Below are 26,935 nucleotides of genomic sequence, written 5' to 3'. Positions count from 1 at the left end.
CGCCAGGGGCCCTCAAAGACCTGGAGCCGGCCCTGACAAGACCTCTTGCGAGAAAAAGTAATTTCTCGGGTACCCCATCAGGAGATAGGCCAGTACTCTCGCCTGTTTCTCATAAGGAAACCCTCCGGGAAATGAAGGGTCATCATAAACTTAAAACCCCTAAACCAGTTTATCAAATACGAGAGGTTCAAGATGGAGTCGATCAAGACAGCAATCCCTCTAATTGGAAAAAACTGGGTGATTGCTACAATAGACCTGGGGGACGCTTACTACCACGTTCCGATCCATCCGGATCACAGGAAGATCCTCAGGTTCGCAGTCGCCCACAACCAAGGGATCACCCATTTCCAATTCAACACACTACCATTCGGCATCTCCTCAGCACCAAGAGTGTTTTTTTTCAAAAATCATGAGGGAAGCAGTTATATTTATCCGTCTCCAAGGAATGTGTGTCATTCCTTATTTGGACGACTTCCTCATAGTCGCTCCATCGACATCTCACTTGAACCAGGATGTGTCAAAAACCCTGGAGATCCTCAATCCCAAATCTTCAAAAATCAGACCTCCACCCTTCCCCAAGGAAGAAATTCCTGGGGATCCTCCTAGACTCGGAAAAAAGGACATCCTTCCTTCCCGAAGATCGTCAACACGACCTTCGCCAGAGAATCTCAAAATTCAAACAGCTGAGACCACCAACATTGAGAGAATCCATGTCCATTCTGGGATCGCTGACCTCATGTATTCAGGCAGTATCCTGGGCGCACACCCGAACCCTCCAATCCCATGTCCTTCTATACTCTCGAAGGTACCACAACGTACTGTTCAGGAGAATTCCACTTCCCGGACATGTGAAGTTGGCTTTCTCCTGGTGGCTGAATTGCCAAAACCTGTGGAGGGGGGGTGAGCTGGGATCAGCTCCCCCTAAAGATTCTTTGTACAGATGCAAACCGAAGGGGTTGGGGAGCTGTGGTGGAGGAAACATAGTTCAGGGATTATGGCCCCTGAACATAAGATCCAGATCTTCGAACCTGATGGAGGTAAAGGCAGTGGAGGAAGCACTCATAGCTGCCTCACCTCTAATTCAAAATCATCATGTTCGGGTGTACTCCGACAACGTAACGACAGTAGCCTACCTTCGACATCAAGGGGGCACGAAGTATGCCAGCTTAAAACTAATCGCGGAAATAATATTTTTCTGGGCAGAGAAACACCCGTGGTCTATCTCGGCAACACATCTCAAGAGTTCAGACAATGCCCAGGTGGACTTCCGGAGCAGGAGGGATGTTCATCCGGGATAATGGTGCCTGAACCAAGCGGTCTTCCTATCCCTGACTGCGAGATGGGGGAGCCCAGACGTCGATTTGTTTGCAAATGCTCAGAATGCAAAAACAAAAACATTTTTCTCTCTCAGTCCGGCTTATGGGGCTCGGGAAGTAGATGCCTTCGCCCATCTGTGGAATTTCAACCTTGCCTATGCCTTCCCGCCTACCCGTATGTTGGTGAAAACACTGCAGAAGATCCGATTGGACCAGGTCACAACGATCCTAATTGCTGCAATGTGGGCAGGGCGCAGCTGGTACAGCGCACTGATGGACATGGCATTAGAGGGTCCCTTACTTCTACCCCAGACCTCCGACCTCCTTTACCAGGGTCCCCTACGTTACTCAGACTTGAACAGACTGAACCTAGCGGCATGGTTACTGAAGCCAGAATCCTAAAAGCCAGAGGTCTCTCGGACAGGGTAATCCAAACGCTCCAAAAGAGCAGGAAACCAGTGACGAATGCCATCTATGGCAAAGTATGCAAAACGTTCTCTTCCTGGTGCCTTCCCATTGTCCCTGATCCCTTCCACCCCAATATTGCTCAGATCCTGGACTTCCTCCAGAAAGGGTTGGAGCTAGGTCTTTCCCCAAGCACTCTGAAGGTTCAGATTTCTGCTCTTAGTTCTTTTTTTGACTAAGACCTGGCGGGCCACCGCTGGATTTAACGATTTAGGACCTCTGCAAGTAAAATACGTCCTAGGCTCCCTAACCGGGTCCCTCCCTGGGATTTAAATTTAGTGCTCAGTCTAACCCAGGCTCCCTTCGAGCCCTTGTCCTCAATATCTTTTAAAACCCTGACTCTTAAGACTGTTTTTCTGGTGGCAATTACCATGGCTAGACGCATAGAATTGCAGGCCCTGTCAATACAGGAACCCTACCTAACTATAAACTCTGATAGTATAGTTTTACATTTAGATCCCTCCTTTATGCCCAAGGTTGCCTCAGACTTTCATAGGGGTCAAGATATTGTGCTACCCTCATTTTGCCCAAATCCTTCTAATGTGAAGGAAGAAAATTTCCACACTCTGGATGTCCGCAGAGTGGTGCTCCATTACCTGGAACAATCCAGGGATTGGAGGGTTGTCCAGAATCTTTTTATTCAGTTTTCAGGCCAAAATAAAGGTAAAAAGGCAGCTAAAAGGCACAATTGCAAACTGGATCAAACAGGCCATTTGTCTAGCATACTCGATAAAAGATCTTCCTCCTCTTGCTTTACTAAAGGCTCACTCCACCCGGTCAGTCTCTACATCTTGGGCAGCGCGAGGGAACGCTCCATCTGAGCAGATATGCAGAGCGGCTACATGGTCTTCGGTACATACCTTCACCAGACATTATAGACTGAGCTTTAACAGGGATCTAATATTCGGCAGACGTGTTCTGCAAGCTGTGGTCCCTCCCTAAAGAAATCAGTGTTGGTATTACTCCAAGGTGACTGTCGTGGAAGGTGAATGGAGAAAATAGAATTAGTCTTACCGGTAATTCGGTTTCTAAGAACCTTCCACGACAGCACTAATTTCCCTATCTGATATTCCTATTGGATGATTCCTGCTTTTTTGTGGTAACTATACATGCTTGTGTGTCCAGAAAAAACACTGGAGACAGCAGGAAGGGGAGGGTTATTTAACCTCTTTGTATTTCCTGTCCCCCATTAGTGCAGGGAGACATCCTCCAAGGTGACTATCGTGGAAGGTTCCTAAAAACCGAATTACCGATAAGACATTTTATTTTTCGGCAGAGACTGGAACGAATCGTTGTTGTGTAGCTTTAGCCCATCTGACAAATATGAGCAGGCCTAAATAGCAATACCTCTGCAGGCCTAAATAGCAATACCTCTCATTGACAACATCTCTGTGACTTGCCATCACACAACTATGTTGGATGTGTGATGGTGCGATTTTTTTATGAAAAAAAAAAAAAAAGTGAAAGTCAAAATCGCGTAGCATATGAGCCGCAATGGCATGCAACTTGCATTGAAGCCAACGACAAGCGAGTCACATGTGGCCAGAAAATTATAAAAATTTGGAAACATTTGCAACTCCACATTGCAATCACAGTAAGTCACGATGCCACACTATGGGAAATCATAAGATGTAATGACTTCATTATAATGGTCATGCCATGTAGCAATCGTCTATCTATTAATTTCATAAATTAGAGAATCTTACCTCGAAGACACAAAAATGTTAGGAAATCCTCAGTCTTAGGCTTGCGTTTGGAGAGGTCAGATATTTGAGTAACTGGGGGGGGTAGCAATGGCTCCACAATTTTGATGGGGGTTGTGCTCGGACTGTTTGGCTGGGATTGGGCAAATTTTCTTTGTGCTTGCAGCCTTGGCCTAAAGAACAAAAGACATCAGATCAATATTCAGAACATTTACCACGTGTACTTGAGAACTAAACATAAAATCACTCATCCAACACTCCCTTTCATCACAGAAAACCAAAACGCGGGGTTGGGGGCACTGGATTAGTTACACAATGATACACAGAGCAGTGAATAACTTTTACAATAAAGACTTCATCTGTAACCAGACCCTCATAGTGATATATTAGCTATGCCGGCACAGAAAATGGCGTTTCTCATACTGCCTGAAGCACATCGCTTTGCAAACAGGCAGATCCTACAGCTGGAAATGTTCCATATACTTTATTATTAACCTCTTGTGCCCGGTTTAGATAGAGATGGCAGATTCTCAAAAGCATGCCATGCAAATATTTCCAGTAAAGACATGTTCACAAGCAGCAGATCGCAACCTCAATCTTCACGATACAGAAACATCTGTATGAATATCGAGATCTGCTGTCACGGGTTTACCGCGACAAAGAGGAGCCAGAAGACCGCATGTGTGATTTCTCCTACTCCTGCACCGATTAGAAGCACTTCACCAAGATATTAAATGGTGTAAATTTGTTTTAGCAGTTCAGGGGTTAATCTTCTCAGTTGAGAGCCACTCACATCTCCTATATAATCTGGGCCCTGGCTAGCACTCATTGTCAGAACTGCTTATGCTGCATGGCTGGAGGTGGTTGTTGATAATTACTGGAGAAGGTGTTTGGTGGATTTATTTGTGACTGTTGCTAGGTTTTTAGTCTGTGATAATTCCCTTTCTTCTCCTACTTTGGTTTAATCCCATCCTCCACTCCCCGATGTTTACCTCTGTTTATGTGAGTATATTTGTAGGATTGGTATTTTAGTTTATCCATGTTCTTATTACCTTGTTAGTCTGGTTGGTGTGTTACGGTACACTACTACTCCTTTCGTCCCTGGGGGAAGGGTACAGACTGAGGGCAGGTTCAGGATCTAAAGGTACCTTCACACTAAACGATATCGCTAGCGATCCGTGACGTTGCAGCGTCCTGGCTAGCGATATCGTTCAGTTTGACACGCAGCAGCGATCAGAATCCTGCTGTGATGTCGTTGGTCGGGGCTAGAAGGCCAGAACTTTATTTGGTCGCTGGCTCTCCCGCTGACATCGCTGAATCGGCGTGTGTGACACCGATTCAGCGATGTCTTCGCTGGTAACCAGGGTAAACATCGGGTTACTAAGCGCAAGGCCGCGCTTAGTAACCCGATGTTTACCCTGGTTACCATCCTAAAAGTAAAAAAAAACAAACGCTTCATACTTACCTTCCGCTGTCTGTCCTCCGGCGCTGTGCTTTCCTGCACTCACTGTGAGCACAGCGGCCGGAAAGCAGAGCGGTGACGTCACCGCTGTGCTTTCCGGCCGCTGTGCTCACAGCCAGTACAGAGAAGCACAGCGCCGGGGACAGACAGCGGAAGGTAAGTATGTAGTGTTTGTTTTTTTTACTTTTAGGATGGTAACCAGGGTAAACATCGGGTTACTAAGCGCGGCCCTGCGCTTAGTAACCCGATGTTTACCCTGGTTACCGGCATCGTTGGTCGCTGGAGAGCTGTCTGTGTGACAGCTCTCCAGCGACGAAACAGCGACGCTGCAGCGATCCGGATCGTTGTCTGGATCGCTGCAGCGTCGTTTAGTGTGAAGGTACCTTAAGGCAAGGCACGTGGCCCTGGAGTCTTCACCATCAGATGTAGTCAGGGGAGCAGGGCGAACTAAAGCAGCCCTAGTGTTCGAGACTGCTCCCAGGACACCTGACAACAGAGTCGTGACATCTGCTCATATGTTCAAATTTGCACATGCCCCATTTTTCATTTAAACATTTTTTTTCCAATATTTGCTGTCATTTTCACATATACAAGGCCTATTCTAATTGCAATTTGATTATACAAAAAAGACACACTTTGTACATGACAGGCTATGGTTTAACTACAATAACCATATCTTTTCAAAGACAAATTTATGCATCAGGCATATGACCTAAACCAAATATGAATAATTGCCAACATGGAGTTCTGTAAGATAGGGCAGACACCATGTCAAGATTTGTATGCAGTATCGTCATCAATCTACGAGGGGGATCTGCACTTTCACTGTAAAAAGAGGACACAAAAGTAAATGTACACCTGAAAGACAAGCCTACCTACAAATTTCACAGAAGACAAGATAATAATACAAAAGGAATCTGTCACCAGGCTTTTGCTACCCCATCTGAAAGCTGCATGATGTATAGGGGCAGAGACCCGAAATCTAGTCAGGCGTCACTTATTGGGCAATTTTTTGCAATTTTTTTTTAAATCACTGTTTTATCTGCTGCAGATCTTCCAGTTCTCTGAATGCTGAGCTCTATATAACCCCAATCACACCACTGATTGACAGCTGTGTACACTGTGCATAGGCAGGGAGCTGCCAATCAGTGCTGGGACAAGGTTATACAGAGCTCATGAATATGGAGGACTATATAACAGCAAGGTTACTAGTCTCCTAGTGATAATTTCTTGCTAATAATCCAGTGATTTTATAAAAAATTATTGTGGTCCGTCTCTATATAATACTGCTCTCAGATTTGTACAAACAAATTAGAACAAATAGGAGTAACAACGTCCAATATAATAGAAAAAAGGTAAATTTTATTGATTACAAACACAATATAAACAGACTGGGATCAGGAAGTGAAGGCTACCAATGTCCAGACAACCAGGTACACAAATAGGCAAATAAATAAAGTGCTTAGTGCATATTATTTCAAGGGGAACCAAACCGTTATGGGCAAAAACAGTGTAACACCAAAAAAGTAATGGTGAAATGCGCGCACAGTAAATAAAGCCCCCGTTCCCCCATGAGACCTCTGTCATAGAAAATGTTAAAATCTCTAGAAGAAAGCCGACACTCTAAAACCCTTTTGGTGATAGGACCACATATTTAACACATGAGAAGAGAGTAAATTACACATAGCTAAGTGGCAAAACTAATTAAAACTCCCTTTGAGGCTGGGACTGCCCGTGGTAACCAAATCATTTAAACGGGATATCTATTGCGGGAAGAAGTCAGGAAGACTGATATGTGTAGATAGGAGAGGAAATGAAGCGAAAATCTACCGTAATATCTTTAGAGGTAACTGGACGTCTGCAACTACTCGGTTCGGTGTCGATGGTAAGAAGATATTAATACGGAGGTCAGTGTCTATCCGATATTGATGGGATATAAATTTTCCACTTCAAGGCCAATGGTGGAAGAATTAGAATATTTTTTCATAACCGAGACGTGCCAATCAGCCATAAATAAATAGTAGGCAGATAGCTGACAACAGCCATGCCATTTTTCCCACCTTTAAAAAGGTAAAAGGTAAAATCCCGATAAAAAAATATGATGGACATATCGAATGCCTGTGATGGTAAGAAGTGAAGATACCGTGAATCTTGGAAATCTCAAACTCCCATGACCAGCGCTGTAAGGCTATGTGCCCATGTTGTGTTTTTTAAGCGTTTCCGCAGCATTTTTACGCTGCGGAAACGCTTAAAAAACGCTAACAAAACACAGCCCATTAATTTTAATTGCATTCCACAATTGCTGTGCCCTTGCTGCGTTTTTTTCCACAGTGGAAACCCATCGCGGTAAAAAACGCACCATGTTTACTATTTTTGCAAAATCGTGGCAATTCAGTACACAGACATGTATTCGAAAAATGCAGGAAATACGCGTAAGAAAAGTGTCAATAATGTGACAAAAGCGCGTCAAAAACGAGTACAAATCCGCATGCCTTTTTCCTGCCAAGGGTGTGCGGATTTGATGAGGAAAATTCTGCTTACATTCTGTAACGTGGGCACATAGCCTAAGGAGTCATCAAGTGGAGGTTTAACTTAGGTGCTGACAAAAAGACAAAGCAAATTATTATTATATATATATATTTATATTTATATATATATATATATATATATATATATATATATATATATATATATATATATATATATATATATATATATATATATATATATATATATATATATATATAAACACTGTCTATGGTTCTGGATTAAACATAAAATTAAATAGTTCTGTTCCTTTTGTTCTGGAAATCACACTCCCCTGTCTGTAGTGAAGATGTCCCATGCCGTAGGACATCTCACGGTGCTAGCAGTTATCTGATTGAGGTCACCGCAGTTCATTGTCCCGTCTCATAGCAAAGTGTCGGCAGGAAAGCATCTTAAGTGACCTCGATTTTGTCACCGTTAAGCCACTGAGGCTGCGCTCACAGTACCTCATTCTCCCATGGTTTAGAGCCTGCACGGTCGCATCAAGGCAACGTCCAGGGTGTAAACCACGTATTGCAGACAAAGATCACGGCGTGGGACATCTTCAATTTGGACAGGTGAGTGATATGGTTTTTTATTATTTTTCTTCTTTTTTAAAGGGGACAAGGGCTTCAATGGAATGGGTGTAAGGGGAATGTAACATACAGAATATATATATATATATATATATATATATATATATATATATATATATACATACATACATACATATATATATATCGTTTTCTTTCAAATGTAGGACTTTATTCTGGCTGTGCCATTTTTACAATCTAACTATGGGGGTTAGTAATGACTAGCAGTCTTGACAGTAGCCCTGCAAATATTACCCCACTTGCCACCCACCGCACCAGGGCAAGTGGGAGGAGCCAGGCAAAGTGCCTGAATTGGCACATCTAATAGATGCTCATTTTCTGGGGGAGCAGTGAGCTGCTATTTTTAGGCTGTGGGGGGCCCAATATCCATGGCCCCTTACCAGTCTGAGAATATCAGCCCTCACCTGTCTGTTTTAGCTTGGCTGTTGTCAAAAATGGGACCACCCAACAAAATTTTTAAAAAATTTATTTAAATAATTTAAAAAAAATGGCGTGGGGACCCCTCTATTTTTGATAACCATCCAGGATAAAGCTGACTGCTGAGGGTTGCAGCTTTCAGTTATCAGTTTTGCCTGCGCTTGTTATCAAAAATAGTAGAGACCCTACGTCATTTAAAAAAAAAAAAAAAATTATAGTGCAGGTGCCGGCTGATGAATACTCCAATCAGCGGCGCCTGCCCTTGCCGTTTTCAGCAACAGCAGGCGTAGACTGATGGAGTAGCACTCATCAGTCAATGCCTGTGACCGGCAATAAACTTTTTAACACAGGCCACAGTTGCTGGTTAACACTGTCATTTGACAGCGTGGTAACCGCAACTCTCTGAACGTTGGTAATATTCTTACCACCAATCAGAGCCTGTGTTTGCTGAGCTGTTATGCAGATGACAGCGTGGCAAACAACGGATGTTCGAGCCCCTCATTCATCTGAATGGTGTGCGGGTTCGGTTTCGGGTACTGTTTGGTACCCAAACCAAATTTTTTTGTAGACATTCGGCTGGACCCAAACAACCATGCGTTAGCCCATCATGAATTGTGATCTCCATTGGGGACAGATGATGAGGTCTGCGAAGCATTGTGAAAATTAGTGGCGCTAAATAATTGAGTAAAATAAATACAAAAATATTTACAGCAGTTTGTAATCTGGTCACAAACCAGCTTCAGACTGCTTACATATAAGAAATACTGTTTCTCATCATTTATACATTACACTAGAACCTAATAAAACACTCAATTTTCTTTCAAAAGTAAAATCGGCCATGTTTGACAATTCCCACTCTGACCATCCACATCAGATGTGCTGAAGAACTGAACCTAGTGACCATTCAGTTAAACATACTGATGAAAGTAATATAAGTTGACAAGTATATATCATGTGGAAAGTTCATACAATATATCAATTATCTTGATAAATTGGTTTATCAAAAGTTGAGTCTGACTCCATCATCGCCTCTGGAGCCTCAGGGAATTCTTAGAAAATAGTTCTACTTGAAGGTGCAGCCGTCACTAGAAAATAATATTTAAAGCGCTAGTTGCCGAAGTCTGGAGACTTTCATGAATTTTTAGTAACTGACTGATCGCCAACAACCTCCTTTGACTTCAACAGTTGTGACCCAACACTGAACAGGCCCTGAAGGCTGTGCTGATGACAACGTGCTTACGATGGACGTTTACAAGAAACAGACCTCGTTTTCTAGGTAACTGGTCGTTGGAGAACATAGAGCTATCAGGAAAAGACGGGAGAGAAGCCTATGAGATCACATGACAAACACATACAAGTGAAAGACTTCACATTGTATACAATATACTCTCCTGGGAGTTGCCTCACTCATAGTAAACTTACTACCGCCTACATTTTGCTGGAAAAGCAGTAGGCTGTGAATGATGGCAACCATGAGATCACCCAACAGTTGGCTTTACACACATTAAGCACAACTACGATTGTCCAGCGGGTGTCAGACAAACAGTCGCTTGACCATCAGCTGTCTATCCTGACCACACCTATACACATGCAAACTCAGCTTGGCCAAGCATTCACGTGTTTTCAATGGGGACAAAAGTTTTCTCCAGGAAGAACAAAAGTATTGGGCATGTAACCCTTTCACTGCCAAGTACATGACTCAAACGTCCTTGCAAGGTTTCAACTCAGTAGCCAAGGATATACGAGACGATGTCTGATCACTAATAACCAAACAGCCTGAATTGCGGCTACAGAGTTAATTTTAAGTGGAGATTCTCATTTTTAAAAGGAGACCAGTAGTGCGGCTGTAGTCGACACCTAGCCAGACACATCACGAGTTAAATAGAGAGTTTCCGCAGCGTCCCTCCTGGCTCTCACTTTAACCCATGATACCTCGGGCTGGGTCACAACTACAGCAGTGATTCTGGTGTCATTGTGGAGTTGGGAATCTCAAGTCTAAACTGAGCCCTAGATTGTGTCTGTAACTGGAATCCAGTCAACTCATTCAAATGACCCCATTTCAGAGGTATAAGTAATCAACAGGTAGTGAGTGCTGCACCTGACCACTCACCTCCTGTTAATTGCTTAAACGTGTTTTCCCAAGAACAAAGTTAATTTTAAATCAACATTTTAATCAAAAGATTTTTTAATGACAATTTCCACAATTGGATGCGTTAAAAAAAAAAATGTTCCTGTGCTGAGATAATATTATTTTGCCCCCTGCTCTGTACTGTGTACTGGCTGTGTCTGACCATCAAGAAGCATGGTCAAATGTACCACCATCTCCTGAGCAGTGGAGAATGCAAAAGAGAGTATACAGACATTGCAGCCGGTTCATTCTTTGAGGTAAAACATTGTGTAAAAAGAGGTAGTAAAAGGTTTTGCCTCACAATAAAAGAATCAGCTGTGATCCCGTGCTGTCCTGTCTGTATCCTGTCTTTTGTTTCCTCCCTTGTTAGTGGGGCAACCCCTTTAAAACATCTGAAGGCGAGGACAGTGATCGGGTATCCGGCTCACGTGACACCACCTCATGTAAGCCCAGTAACGTGACTGCCGGCACCGCTAAAACCATGCGGGCACGGAAAGGGAGTATAACTGTTTATATTTTAACAGGGACAAACATTCAGATTGTCACATTGGAAAGGAACAAAAATGGCTGCACGCAGAAACAATGAACACCTTGGCAAGACCAGACCGATCAATGGCGCCTGTCTTGTTATATCATGAACGCAACATTACGTTGTGATCTCCGTTATAAACAGTAACTGAACAGAGCCTCAAAAAACCTGAGGGGAAAAGGTTTCCTCCTTCCTGGCGCCGAGCCTTTTTCCGTAAAGTTTTCACCCTTACACGTCGATGTACTTTTAATAATAATGCTCGTTTGCCTGACTAGATCATAAAAGGGCTTTGCGTTTGATTCTATTTGCTTCTTTTTCTAATAAGTACAAAATCTTTTGACCCGCATCAGCCAAAAAGCACAGTCAGAAAACGATTTTGGCATCCATCTGTTGGCCGCTTCATGCCGTGAAGTATATTACTGGAAGGTAGTAAGGATTTTTTTTTTCCGTCAGACGCTGCTGCTACATCGTTTAGACCGTCAGCTGATACTTAATATTTTAATGAAAAAACATTATTTTATTTCCAGAAGGAATCTTCCACCTTCTCCTTCTGGAGTGGGACGTGCATTTTTTTTTTCTAGAACCTTAACCCCTATTAGCTTTGGCAAAGGGCTATGTAGGAGCAAGCATGGCACGTTTCCCGAGCAGCCAGGAGTCCCCAGACAGACTTTAGGCAAGGAATGAATATTAGCTTTTCACTAGCCATTTAGGTTTGATCCAACTGAAAAAGCAATTTCTGTGCCAGCGTCTGCACGTAGATTTCCACCATGGCATCAATTACACCATTTAGACGGAGACAGCGATGAAAAGTCAGTCAACAATGCTTTTCACACATTCCACTGCTGAATCCTAGGACCAAAGTCAACTACACAATTGACTAATTTTCATATGTAAAAATGACATTTTAATCTTTTTGTTTCCAGGGAACTTCAGTAAATCTGTAAACTTCGGGCAGAAAAAAAAATACTCAACCGTTGCGTACTTAAGCAGTAAAAAGTTAGCAGAAATCATGACATGCTGTAAATTCAGAGCACGCTGAATATTAGGAGGCCCTGGGGCATGTCCACACATCGCAGAACTGCTGCAGATTACACGCCGTTTACAATAAACAATGTTTTACAATGGCAGCAGAAGTGGTGAACATTTAAAATGATTTTCTATTTAAAAGTTAGCTTTGGATTTTCTTAATTAATAATTTTCTACTCCAGAATAACAGTCATTTTTGTCATAACCCACCTTTTTCTGACAGGCCCATCTTCGGAATCTGAAGATGTCACACTATTAGCGAGTGAAGAACCTTGAGATGTGTCATCCTTGTCATTTTCAGAGGACTGCCCTTCAGACTGTCCATGAAGAAGACCTGCAGGAGGGACATAAATAATAAAAATGAGCGAGTGCACATAATACCGTGACATTTATAGACCAGTATGAACATCAGTGCCTGCAGAGTTACTTTTTTTTTTATAGTTTTATCAAATTTCTTGCTTTATAGATCCAAACTGACCACTGTTAAAGTGGCAGTGATAAGTGCTCTCAGGCATGGACTGCCCAACAGGAGAACAGGCAAATCCTCCGGTGGGCCCCTGTGCAGGAGTGGGCCATCACCCTCTTATACGAGCAGCACTTGGCACTATATACGTCAACCACCATGTACAGACACAGGCAGCATCTTATTCATTTATCAATCTACCCGATCCATTGTTACATAAATTTGTGACTGAGGATAATCACAGCTACATGCAAATGTGACAAGTGGGGCCCTGGAGTTGGTTAGTGGTGGGCCTTTGGCATTCTAGTCTGACACCGGGTGCTCTGGTATCAGTCCCTTATTACATTGAAAAGTTTAGATTTCACTCAAAGTTGACCCTGCAAATGTAACAAATTAGGAGAAAAAAAACAAAGCAAACAAAATAAAAAAAAGACCAGTAACGCTTGAGGTGACGACTCCTTGTATTGGTTGCCAATACATCAACCTCTTCCAAAACACAGGGCAAGATAACCTAATTCTTACACCTACAAAAGCTGGGAATGGGGGCAACGCTGAGCGATCCTTAGATGGGTCCTCTCACCACTGCAGTTCATGCATAGAGTAGGACACCCAACATAGGGTAGGTTTTACCAAAGCATATCAATCTGACAGGTATTCAACGGAGAGACCAGACGCTGTAGAATTCTTGCCTCACGTGCAGCTCGATGTGCCAAAGAAGAGTAACCCACCAACTTTTTGTGCTTGCAATTTATTTTTACATATTTAAATCACGAGGACAATAATCTGCAATGAAATTTTCATAACTGTGTGAATGCATCGAATGCTGATTACTAGAGGATTTTCTGTAGATTTTAGCAAAGAATCTGCAACAATATTCATGCAGTCCTCAAGACCAGAGTTGAGTGAATTTTTCAAAATTCGGTTCAGATTACGATCGGTGGAGAATATTGTATTTGCAATATTCACCGAACACAGACGAACGTCATTGGAGTCAATGGGAGTAGAAATGAACGAATATGTTCGGAATCGATCGTCAAACATAAATTTGGTACGAATATGGCAAATTCAGATTCGGCAACCAATTCTGAACATATTCGCTCAACTGTAATCAAGATCTTGCACATGTGAGTGGGCTCAGTATAAATATCTGCATTCACCTCTAATAGAAGCTTATACAGATATGTAAATGCTCACAGATATTGAGCACGGAAACCAACCACATCGGTCTATGATTCACATTACCTTAGGATTTCTGCAACCCTGCTCACAACTGACCGGAAATTTCTGTTGGATTTTTGGTACGATCACTCGACAAAATCCACCATGGAAACAAGCAGCACCCCACTTATCTTGGAGGCAAAGCGAAGACTTCACCCCAATAAATGGCAATGAAACAATCTGGTGCTGACCTGCTGCACATCCACAGCAGATCCGATCTTCAACGTGAACGTCTCTTTTCACACGTGTTGATAAATCGGCAAACGAGCGCTCAGAAGATAGCTTGATCTAGACATGGCGTGATCAGCCAATGAATAAGCAAAGCGCTCTTCTGCTCTCAGATTGGGTAATGTAAGCATGACCTCTCCCCGTATTATTCGGCCTGTGTTAAGGGACCAGTCCACCTGTATATATTTGACAAGCGCTTGTTCTGAACACAAATCGGCCCACGTAAATGCACCTGAAGACTCCTCTGAAGATGACGCGAATAAAGGAAATAACTTGCAAAAATGCCAAGCTTCTCATCCCTGAACATACTATGGCCATGCTCATGTAGTGGCTTCAATCATTGCTTGCTATTCTGAATCTATTCACATTTCACAATTTGGGCCATTGTGTCGATTAGTAACCACCAAATAATTTACTGGCTTGTTTACACAGGCCAACAAATTTTCTATACACAAAAAACGATCATAAATATGATCGTTCTGCACCCAAAAGAATATCACGTTAGCAGGACTTTATCCACTGGAATGATGTGCTGCCGACAATGATATTGAACCCATCTTAAAAATCATCTTGCGCTTTGCTCATTCATCTGGTGTTTGCAGACCTGATTAGATGGGCCAATAATTCGGAACGAGCATCCATAGAACTTTTAGCTCCTCTAAATGTGCAGACTGGTGACCCGATTGCATCCATATGCTATACAGTGGGTTATCTTCTCTATACATAACCCTATGCTGAACTCTCACAATATTTAGCTTCACGTCTTTATCAGATAACCTAATTTAGATTCTTCAGTATAAATGGTGCCAATAAACACACAATGCTTTGTAGTCGGGGGAAGCTTCTCCCTCAGTATATACCCCATTACGTGTAGCTGTCAGAGCCACCAAAATCTGATCGCCCTATGAAACAGAGCTAATAATTGCTTTAGTCATGGCCACTTCCCTTTGTTAAATCTTCTAATGATATTTATGTAACACAAATATTAGAGCTCGGTGAACGCAACATGAACATTATTGAAAGGGCCATTTGGCAGAGCTTCTAATTGTAACTGCTGTCATTGGGTCTACAAAAAATGAATTTAGTGTTCACAGAAGAGTAGTTAGGTCCTTTATTACCTGCGGTATTTTATTAGACGACGCTACATCACAGCATTAACCAAAGGTTAGTCATTTCAGAGCGGCGCACTCCATATCACTTATTAAAATACTAAATTTACACAAAGGAAATAATAAGAACCTACAGGAAAGGATCTACATATTGTGTTCAGCTACAGTGCATAGAAAACTGCTCATTACCCAGTGTGTATTCACAAGGATGCTAGCAAACCCAGCTGTTTTATTAAAGGGGTTGCCTAAGAGGAACAAATTAAAACATGTAAGCTATAGATTGCTTAAAACTAAATAAATATTGGATACTCGCCCTACTAGCACCCCTATGGATCCAGTGCACGTCGCTTTGGAGACGGGATCTGCCCCGGTCAGCATTCCCAGTACAGTCAAGTGACTAGAAGAGCAGATGATCAGAGAAACATCCAATGAGGCGCCCTTCTAGTCACCTGACTGCTCCAGTGGTACTGACACCTGGAGAGTGGCCCGCGCTAGACCAGCGCTGAAAGGCGATTATGAAACCGGTCGCTATCTTTAATCAAGACAGTTATAACACAACAGTTACTGGTATGACAACTCCTTTTAGATGGATTCACACCAGTTGTTGTGGGATCTGCACGGAGACTCAAAATCCAGTACAATGTTAATCAAAGCCAACGCTGTTTTTCTTTTGAATCTGCAAAAATGAATGTCACCATAGATTTAACAGTTCCCCTTTCTACTAAATCCTAAAACAAAATCTGCATTCAATACATAAGGATTTTGCTGTAGATTTTGGTGCAGATTACTGGGCCAGATCCATAGTGTAATGTTCACTTATCTAAAGGCCCCTTCACATTAAGCGACGCTGCAGCGATACCGACAACGATCCGGATCGCTGCAGCGTCGCTGTTTGGTCGCTGGAGAGCTGTCACACAGACCGCTCTCCAGCGACCAACGATGCCGGTAACCAGGGTAAACATCGGGTAACTAAGCGCAGGGCCGCGCTTAGTAACCCGATGTTTACCCTGGTTACCAGTGAAGACATCGCTGAATCGGTGTCACACACGCCGATTCAGCGATGTCTGCGGGGAGTCCAGCGACGAAATAAAGTTCTGGACTTTCTTCCCCGACCAGCGACAGCACAGCAGGGGCCTGATCGCTGCTGCCTGTCACACTGGACGATATCGCTAGCGAGGACGCTGCAACGTCACGGATCGCTAGCGATATCGTCTAGTGTGACGGTACCTTAAGAGAATGACTTTAATCTGCCTCTCCCCACCAGCATAAACAAGCTTGACCTAAGGGCACATTCCAGCACTGTGCCCAGGTGCAGGACCCCCAGGCACATGAACGTGGAGAAACATTCTTACCCATGTGCATCAAATTAGTGCAATCTCTGGACCCTGAACAATATCACAACTTAAAAGGGGTATTCCCATCTCCAAGATCCTATCTCAATATGTAGTAGGTGTAATAATATTATCAATATTATCTATTATGCTTTGCATGTATAGCGCCATAATATTCCATAACGCTTTGCATACATTATCATCGCTGTCCTCATTGGGGCTCACAATCTAGATTCCCTATCAATATGTCTTTGAAGTGCGAGAGGAAACCCAAGCAAATACAGAGAGAACATACAAACGTATTAGCAAATCCCTCCAATTAGATATGTAGTATAGTTTTTCTGATTCACTGTGTCTCTTTCCTCATATGCAGGCATTGCAGGACGTTAGGTATCCATGGTTACGACCACTGATATAGTGAAATAGCTAGCTGCCGGTGGTCGTAACCATGGATACCTAAGGTCCTGCAATGCCTGTACATGAGGAAGGACATCGCGTATCAAAAAACTATACTACATTTCTAATAGGAGGGATTTGCTAACATTCTTATTATTACTACTACATATTGGGATATATCACACCACTTCCACCTTACATTATATTTGTGGAAATAAGTAGAGATCCCATATTCAGATAAAAAAAATAACTACGGTAACTTTTATTTAAAAATACATTAAGAATGACAAAAATAAAAAAGCAAAATTACAGTCAAAAGGACACCAAGTGAATAATTACACCAAAATATCACTGACGTTATAAATACACAGGATGTTCATAAATATATCTACAGTACAGACCAAAAGTTTGGACACACCTCATTTAAAGATTTTTCTGTATTTTCATGACTATGAAAATTGTAAATTCACACTGAAGGCATCAAAACTATGAATTAACACATGTGGAATTATATACTTAACAAAAAAGTGTGAAACAACTGAAAATATGTCTTATATTCTAGGTTCTTCAAAGTAGCCACCTTTTGCTTTGATGACTGCTTTGCACACCCTTGGCATTCTCTTGATGAGCTTCAGGAGGTAGTCACCGGAAATGGTCTTCCAACAATCTTGAAGGAGTTCCCAGAGATGATTGGCACTTGTTGGCCCTTTTGCCTTCACTCTGCGGTCCAGCTCACCCCAAACCATCTCGATTGGGTCCAGGTCTGGTGACTGTGGAGGCCAGGTCATCTGGCGTAGCACCCCATCAATCTCCTTCTTGGTCAAATAGCCCTAACACAGCCTGGAGGTGTGTTTGGGGTCATTGTCCTGTTGAAAAATAAATGATGGTCCAACTAAACGCAAAGCGGATGGAATAGCATGCCACTGCAAGATTGCCTTGTGCAGGCATGTACTACGGAGGACAGAGAATGAACTTCAATCCAATATTGCAGCCAGCATGCAGCCAGCGGGTAAGGAAAGGGTGAATCAAAAACCCCAAAACCCCGCCTCCATGGCTGAAGATTGTTCCCTCCAAATTCAGGTGACAGTGTCTCTTTAAAGAGTTCTAGTGGGGTGAATAATAGTTATATAGATATATTTATGAACATCCTGTGTATTTATAATGTCAGTGATATTTTGGTGTGATTATTCACTTTTGACAGTAATTTTGCTTTTTATTTTGGTTGTTTTTAAAGTATTTTTAAATAAAAGTTATTTTTTATCTGAATATGGGATCTCTTCTTATTTCCACAAATATAATGTAAGGTGGAATTGGTGTGATATAGAATGTTGAAGTGCCCTCTGTAGTATTTAGGACATTTTGTGGTTGATGCATATTGGGATAGGATCTTGAAGATGGGAATAGCAATTTTAAGAAAAGTCTATGTAGGTTTTCAGATGCAGCCCTGCTTCTATCACCACCCTGAAACGGTCATTAGGGAGAGGCGCAGCTGTCACTCACATTGCTTTCATCACCACCCCCGGATGACATCTTGTTTCAGTTACAAGCTGCAGCTGACTGGCAGAAGCAGAGTGCTGTCGCTTCAGTCACTTGACTGGAAGCCTCTATCAGTGCCTTGGATTCACGACACCTACAGAGGGCGATAATGAAAGGAACTGTAATAAGGGACTTCAGCGCCGGTCCCTGACAACAACCTGTTCCAGTAGGGGCGATAGACGCTGTGCGCAATAAGTGCAGCCCCGGTCTCGTGGTAATGCGTCGTCTGGGACTCTGCTCAATCGAAACATCACAGAAGTGAAGTTAAAAAAAAACTCATTTGGGGATTAACAGTATAGGGAGAAGTGTAGGAGATTTTATAATAAAGCTAATTATAAAAGTGTCTAGGGTAAAAAAAAAAAAAAGATATTTATAAAAAGGACATTTTAAGTATCATACAACCCTTTTAACTGAGACTTCGCCACTCAACTCAAAATATATATATATATATATATATATATATAAAAAATTACCGCACACTCAGACTGGATATGCTGAAAAAGGTTTTAAACCAATTTATTATAACAAAAAAAGAAGAAATAGCCACAGAAAAGGTAGGAACAAATGTGTTCATATCAGACCGAACCCAACGTTTCGACCCACCAGGGTCTTTTTCATAGGGTTACTGGGGAGATAAAAAACTGTGTAAACAAACAACAGTGGTATGGCAATAATACAGTGAAGAAAAGTCAAATAACCTGTATAAACATAAAATCACCGAACTATATATACAAATGGAAAATATACAGACATAGAACCAGAATATACATATTAGATACAATAGAGATAATAGATGATATTACTATTAAGGTTCAAACTAGTGAATTAAGCAGAGTATCTCTAGGAGGAAGGGGGGGGGGGGGAAGGGAAGAAAAAGGGGGGGGGGAGAGGGAGGAGGAAGAAAGGGAAAGAAAATATGAGAGCGATAGTTGTAAAGCGGGATGATTACCTTGGCTTCCGGAGGTATGCGCATATGTGGCAAAGAGGAGGGAAAGGCAGGAAGGCAAATTTTGTAGTACAAGTCCTGTCACTATGATAAACAAGGTAGTGTTATGAAATTATATATGCCTAGCGGTCCCAAATGTAGAGAGCTAATAATTGCCACCTCCCGTATACCCTATTGGACCATACCTGGTATCACTGCACAAGGACACCTTAGGTACCTTTCTATCTATTACATTATCCATTTGTCCATCCTTTCCGCCTACCTTATATAGCCTCCTCATATTTTAGGACTACTGTGTACTAAACTATACTATTTGGGGCACACTATCGGCCTACAGCCTGTTCCAGTATATATCAGTCGATCATCTCGACACTGGAGCGCCCACCTAGGACATTTCAGGTATATCTATATATGGTACACTATGACATACATATTATTGTACATTCCTCTCTCCCTTCGATTCTTTCCTTTAGCTCTCTACATTTGGGACCGCTAGGCATATATAATTTCATAACACTACCTTGTTTATCATAGTGACAGGACTTGTACTACAAAATTTGCCTTCCTGCCTTTCCCTCCTCTTTGCCACATATGCGCATACCTCTGGAAGCCAAGGTAATCATCCCGCTTTACAACTATCTCTCTCATATTTTCTTTCCCTTTCTTCCTCCTCCCTCTCCCCCCCTTTTTCTTCCCTTCCCCCCCCCCCCTTCCTCCTAGAGATACTCTGCTTAATTCACTAGTTTGAACCTTAATAGTAATATCATCTATTATCTCTATTGTATCTAATATGTATATTCTGGTTCTATGTCTGTATATTTTCCATTTGTATATATAGTTCGGTGATTTTATGTTTATACAGGTTATTTGACTTTTCTTCACTGTATTATTGCCATACCACTGTTGTTTGTTTACACAGTTTTTTATCTCCCCAGTAACCCTATGAAAAAGACCCTGGTGGGTCGAAATGTTGGGTTCGGTCTGATATGAACACATTTGTTCCTACTTTTTCTGTGGCTATTTCTTCTTTTTTTGTTATAATAAATTGGTTTAAAACCTTTTTCAGCATATCCAGTCTGAGTGTGCGGTAATTTTTGATATATGACTGTTTGGGCCTCCTGGTCTGTTTTACCAGCACCTCGAACTATTATTCTTGATCTGAGTGCATACCATTATTCTCCTTACTCAACTCAATATGACGGTCTGGCAGGAAGTTTGTAACTCTTAAAAGTTTGTTTATTTTCTGAGTGCTGCTCAGGTGATTTATGACCATAATTTATATGACAGTTGAATGTGAAGCGAAACAAAGCCTATAAAAGCCAAATGGTGCAAAACTTTAATAAAGCTCAAAAGTAGGAGCGGTCACCAGAGATTTAATTGTTGAATTGTAGTTCTAATGATGACTCATGCTGGGAAAAGAGACTTCCTGTTTCTACATAGAGCTTGGAAGGATTCAGTTAGTCTGTTTATAATCAAGTGATGTCATAGACCTAATGGAAAATAGAAGAATCGGGTAGAATGGCAAATTGACCAAGGATACAAACTTTGATGGGAGGAGGGCTTCTTTAACCTGTTTTCTCACGACTTTACAAACCAATGTATTTTGAGGGAAGCAGCCGTTAATATGGCGAGATTGCACATGGGGTGAGCTACGCAGACATCCACAGATAAACTACATATTCTGGTTCTGCTGCTTTTTACCAGACACCGTCCCCTTTATAATGTTGGTTGAAGCAGGCTTGGGACCCAGACAAGTGCGTCTGCACTTTGTTATAGTAACCAAGGGGATGCTTTGTGGCTCCACTTTGTGATGCTATTTGCTGACAAGAGCTCCATAAATCTTTATATGTAAATACTGGCAGAGCCCCTGAAATAATGCATACATTCCAGCATGCTTAAATGGTAATAGGTGTTGGCAGAAGCCCTGCATTGATTTATGACTTGGTGGCTCGGGTATTTATATCGAGGTGAAGGAGGACAAATAACTGGGCCCCGAGCACTCATCTCCCTGCTGACTGCCTCCAAGGGTAATTCAGGTCAAGGGCAGGTCTACAGTGAGCTGTGAGAGACAGAAGTTCAGCTTCAGAACCCAAACTTTGCTTGATGAGGTCTTAAATTTGCATAATATTTTTTTTTTAATTAGACATCACATTCCTGAAACCATACTGTAGGGGGTACATTATCAGTTTCCCAACAAGTGCCCATTGAGTAGACCATCACTTCGGCAAAAATAGAGCAGCATTGACTATGTTCAAGCGGTGATGGATCCTCTGACGCAGGTAACGGAATAGAAAACAATAACGGAAGTCTAATCTGACCCCAAACTATACGAAATGGGAATTCGATCAGGCAGGGTTCGGCCATGTGTACAGATGTGACAACAATTATAGCAAGCCGGTGTGAAATTCTAATTTTTGGCGGCGTTTTTTGGGGTATGCCCTTCAAGAAGCAGTAGTCTATGTAGATTCACAGCAGACATTTTCAGTGGGAGTGAAGAATAAGCAAAGGCTTCTCCGCTCACTCAGAGAACTAAGATACGCCATAAGGAGAGAATCGGAGGAGTCGTCTGACTTCATTGGATATGTACGGATACGATAAACAAAAGAAGTACGGTAGTTTGTACTCTACATGAATATTGTAACATCAGTTTTACTGCATCAGGAGACCAAACTTCATACAATATGGGACAATATGCATGAATCAGAGCTGGGCTGTTTTTTTTCTGGGAAACCATAGCTAGAGACGAGAGTAATTCGATATACACAACTGGGCATAACATGTCACTGAGCTAGAGCAGTGTCCGAGTAGACGACCAGGGGCAGCTATGGACTAGTCCTATCTATTCCAATGGATCCCAGCATGCCCCTCACACTAGGTGTGCAATCATATAGTCAGGCTCTGATTCCTGCATTCATCTAATGATATGTAATAAATGGAAGCTATTAACCCCCCTTTCCAATATGGCGATCTTGCCGTTTCGTTTCTTCCTCCCTTTCTTCTAAAAGGCAAACCTTTTTTATATATATATATATATATTTCCATCCACATAACCACAGGAGGGCTTGTTTGTTTTCTTTTTTTTTCGTGAGACAACTTGAAGTTTCGAAAAAAAAAACATTCAATGTACGGGAAAACAAGAAAAAAAATTCCAAGTGCACTAAAGAAAGAAAAACAGAACTCCATAATTTGCTTTTGTCACCATTTTCCGAGACTCACGATGTTTTGTTTTTCCGTGGATGGAGTTGTGTGAGGTCTTGTTTTTTTGCACGGGGAACTCATTTTTAGTGATACCATTTTGTGGTAAATATGAGATTTTGATCACTAATAACCTTTTTTGTTGCAGCTACCAACAAATCCAGAATTCTGGCGTTTAGTTTTTTTCGTCATCATGTCTTTTACCAATTTATTATTATTACTATTATTCATTTTTACATGTGAAAAAGGGGCATACATAGACAAGTACAATAAAAATGAGCAACACAAGACACACAAGTACAGAAGGAGGGAGGACCCTGCCCGCGAGGGCTCACAGTCTGCAGGGGATAGATGAGGATACACTAGGAGAGGGTAAAGCTGGTTGTGCGGCGGTTCAGTAGACTGGGGATCACTGCAGGTTGTAGGCTTGTCGGAAGAGGTGAGTCTTCAGGTTCTTTTTGAAGGTTTCTGTGGTAGGCGAGTCTGATGTGTTGGGGTAGAGAGATCCAGAGTATGGGGGCAGCACAGGAGAAGTCTTGTACGCGGTTGTGGGAAGAAGAGATAAGAGGGGAGTACAGAAGGAGATCTTGAGAGGATCGAAGGTTGCGTGTATGTAAGTACGGGGAGACCATGTCACAGATGTATAGAGGAGACAGGTTGTGGATGGCTTTGTATGTCATAGTTAGGGTTTTGGACTGTAGCCTCTGGACGATAGGAAGCCAGTGAAGGGCTTGGCATAGGGGTGAGGCTGGGGAATAGCGGGGAGACAGGTAGATTAGTCGGGCAGCAGAGTGCTAGATGGGAGGCTAGAGAGTAGGATGTTGCAGTAGTCAAGGCGGGAGATGATGAGGGCGTGCACTAGCGTTTTTGCAGTTTCTTGATCAAGGAATGTACGGATCTGAGAAATATTTTTGATCTGGAGTCGGCAGGAGGAGGCAAGGGCTTGGATATGTGGCTTGAAAGAGAGGGCAGAGTCGAGGATCACCCTGAGGCACCGGGCGTGTGGGACTGGGGAAAGTGAGCAGCCATTGACATTTATGGATAGGTCTGGTGGGGAGGGGTAGAGTGAGATGGGGAAAGATGATGAATTCTGTTTTGTCCATGTTTAGTTTTAGAATGCGAGCAGAAAAGAAAGATGAAATAGCAGACAGACATTGTAGGATTTTGGTTAATTATTGGTAGAATTTGATAGATCACACCTTTACATACGCAGCAATATCAAATAGGTTTACTTTTTATTACTTTATTTTTAAAGGGGGAAAGAGGAGGAAAATAAAACTTTACTTTTTTTTTTACACGTAAACATTTTTTTTTCCATTATTCCATTTTTAAATCCACTGTAAAGTCTTGAAAGGTCGTGTATTGCAGTGTATAGTGAAAAAAAGTTCTACTATGAAGTCCAGCCACAGTGTGTGCTTCACAGGCAGCAAAGCGGGCTCTCAACAGATACCCAGCTACCTGCCATATCAACCTGTCAGATCCCCGTAATTGCGCCAACGGGAGCTGGAGTAAGTTGGTGACTTCGCACACTGGTGACTGTGCCATTTAAATTTCACTCAGAGCTCTACGGCGGCATTTAAATTGTTAAACTACAGCACTCTGGTTGCTGTACTTACAGGCAGATGCCAGCTATAAATTACTGCATGGTAAGGTGTGGTATCTGCTCCAGAGACCTCTCCATATGTGGGGACCAGACAGAAGATGCACGATCACAGCTTGTGTTGGGAAGGGGTTAAAATACAATTCAATTATTTGTTTTCACAATATATACCGTATAGTTCAGCAATAGATCTGATCTTCCAATAGCCACCATCCCAGTCTTGTTTGCCCACTTTGCTGCCGCTTCTTGATCCAATCTATGCCAGCATTATTAATACTTTATATCCATTTTAACCAAGAAAAGATGTAATGTAATTGGTACCAACAAATGTGTCCCTCAACCTCATCCAATACACTGTGTTGGTAAAAACCTCATTATTGCAAGTGGAAGCTGCACTTCCAGCCGCTGCAGGATCACATGCAGTAATTCAGGTGACGGACCAACGCCAATCCTCTTATAGAGCAGCTCTCTGTTCTAGCTCATAGAGAGGTGTCTAGAGGAGAGGAACCACTCTTACTTCCTTTTAGATGACTCTATATAAATATACATTTGTCCCAAATACACATTGGTCTTAAAAAATCAATAGGTTGGATTGTAACCTCTTGTCACCCTCACCTTTTAGGAAAACAGGATCCCTAATCCATATTCTCGATAAGTAACCACACATTTTCATGGCACTCTCCATTCAAGTCAATGGAAATTGCAGTAATATACAACTGTGCCAAAATAGTTATGTCGGGAGTGAAACTTAAAGGGAACCTGACAGATGATTATGCAGCGCCAGCTACGGGCAGCATGTATCAGCCACTAGCTGTATGATGTCAGCCATATAGCTTTGACCCAAAATCTGCAGCGTTTCAGAGAAACACACACTTTAGAAGCCACCTAAAACCATGGGATGTTGGATGGACAGGTGGGTCCATGGCGGCTTCTCCCCGCTCGCTTCCAGTGATTGACAGGTGTCTCCATATACACGCACACAGGGAGAGACCTGTCACTTAAGGGAAGTGGACGGTAAGACGCCACCAGGGACTGAGCTGCACAAGAGACTAGTCGGAAGGGTGAGCACAACTAAAGTGTGTCTTTATCAGAAACACCGCAGCATTTCAGAGTCAAACATAACTGGCCGACAGCGCACAGCCAGTGCCCGACAGCGCACAGCCAGTGCCCGACAGCGCACAGCCAGTGCCCGACAGCGCACAGCCAGTGCCCGACAGCGCACAGCCAGTGCCCGACAGCGCACAGCCAGTGCCCGACAGCGCACAGCCAGTGCCCGACAGCGCACAGCCAGTGCCCGACAGCGCACAGCCAGTGCCCGACAGCGCACAGCCAGTGCCCGACAGCGCACAGCCAGTGCCCGACAGCGCACAGCCAGTGCCCGACAGCGCACAGCCAGTGCCCGACAGCGCACAGCCAGTGCCCGACAGCGCACAGCCAGTGCCCGACAGCGCACAGCCAGTGCCCGACAGCGCACAGCCAGTGCCCGACAGCGCACAGCCAGTGCCCGACAGCGCACAGCCAGTGCCCGACAGCGCACAGCCAGTGCCCGACAGCGCACAGCCAGTGCCCGACAGCGCACAGCCAGTGCCCGACAGCGCACAGCCAGTGCCCGACAGCGCACAGCCAGTGCCCGACAGCGCACAGCCAGTGCCCGACAGCGCACAGCCAGTGCCCGACAGCGCACAGCCAGTGCCCGACAGCGCACAGCCAGTGCCCGACAGCGCACAGCCAGTGCCCGACAGCGCACAGCCAGTGCCCGACAGCGCACAGCCAGTGCCCGACAGCGCACAGCCAGTGCCCGACAGCGCACAGCCAGTGCCCGACAGCGCACAGCCAGTGCCCGACATCGTACCGCCAGTGCCCGAGATCGCATAGCCAGTGCCCGAGATGGCACAGCCAGTGCCCGACATCGCACAGCCAGTGCCCGACATCGTACAGCCAGTGCCCGAGATCGTACCGCCAGTGCCCGAGATCGTACCGCCAGTGCCCGAGATCGTATAGCCAGTGCCCGAGATCGCACAGCCAGTGCCCGAGATCGTACAGCCAGTGCCTGACATCGTACAGCCAGTGCCCGAGATTGTACCGCCAGTGCCCGAAATCGCACAGCCAGTGCCCGAGATCGCACAGCCAGTGCCCGAGATCGTATAGCCAGTGCCCGAGATCGCACAGCCAGTGCCCGAGATCGTACAGCCAGTGCCCGAGATCGTATAGCCAGTGCCCGAAATCGCACAGCCAGTGCCCGAGATCGCACAGCCAGTGCCCGAGATCGTACAGCCAGTGCCCGAGATCGTACAGCCAGTGCCCAAGATCGCACAGCCTCCAGTGCCCGAAATCGTACAGCCAGTGACAGAGATCATATAGCCAAGTGCCTGATGCATGGTGCCCATAGATTAGGCAACATGTAACAAACAGCTGTCAGGTTCCCTTTACAGTAGCTTGAAAAAGTTGAAACATGGATTTTTTCACAATCAATTGGGGCATAAGGAACATATGGGGGTATCATTTTGAACTCTTTTCAACTCACCGTTTGGAGTTTTCAAGCTCCCATTAATACAGTCATCACTTTGCCTCTTCTGTGCAGTCTTGAACTCTTTGAGAGACAAATATAGCACCTTACGCACCACCCTTTCTTCTGACCACGGGATACCATCACTGTCATCCTATAAAAGCACAAAACGTAAATCTTATATACACACAGAAAATACAACACTAGTCAATTGGTATTAC

The 26,935-nt window shown here is 43.4% G+C and overlaps 1 protein-coding gene across 1 annotated transcript in view; it reads right to left on the bottom strand.

The window, feature by feature from the left end:
* Positions 1-26,935, bottom strand: part of JARID2 (jumonji and AT-rich interaction domain containing 2) — a 187,693-nt gene that overhangs the window by 70,203 nt on the left and 90,555 nt on the right. Inside the window, exons 2-4 of the mRNA XM_069730820.1 lie at positions 26,733-26,868; positions 12,397-12,520; positions 3,488-3,657 (exon numbers count right to left, since the gene is read on the bottom strand). Of these exons, the coding sequence (XP_069586921.1) occupies positions 3,488-3,657; positions 12,397-12,520; positions 26,733-26,868 (430 nt within the window). The remainder of the gene's footprint in view (positions 1-3,487; positions 3,658-12,396; positions 12,521-26,732; positions 26,869-26,935) is intronic.

This window comes from Ranitomeya imitator, chromosome 6 (genome assembly GCF_032444005.1).
Source record: "Ranitomeya imitator isolate aRanImi1 chromosome 6, aRanImi1.pri, whole genome shotgun sequence".
Taxonomy (NCBI): Eukaryota; Metazoa; Chordata; class Amphibia; order Anura; family Dendrobatidae; genus Ranitomeya; species Ranitomeya imitator.
Note: the sequence above shows the minus strand (reverse complement) of the source record. Positions and strands in the feature narration are given on the sequence as shown.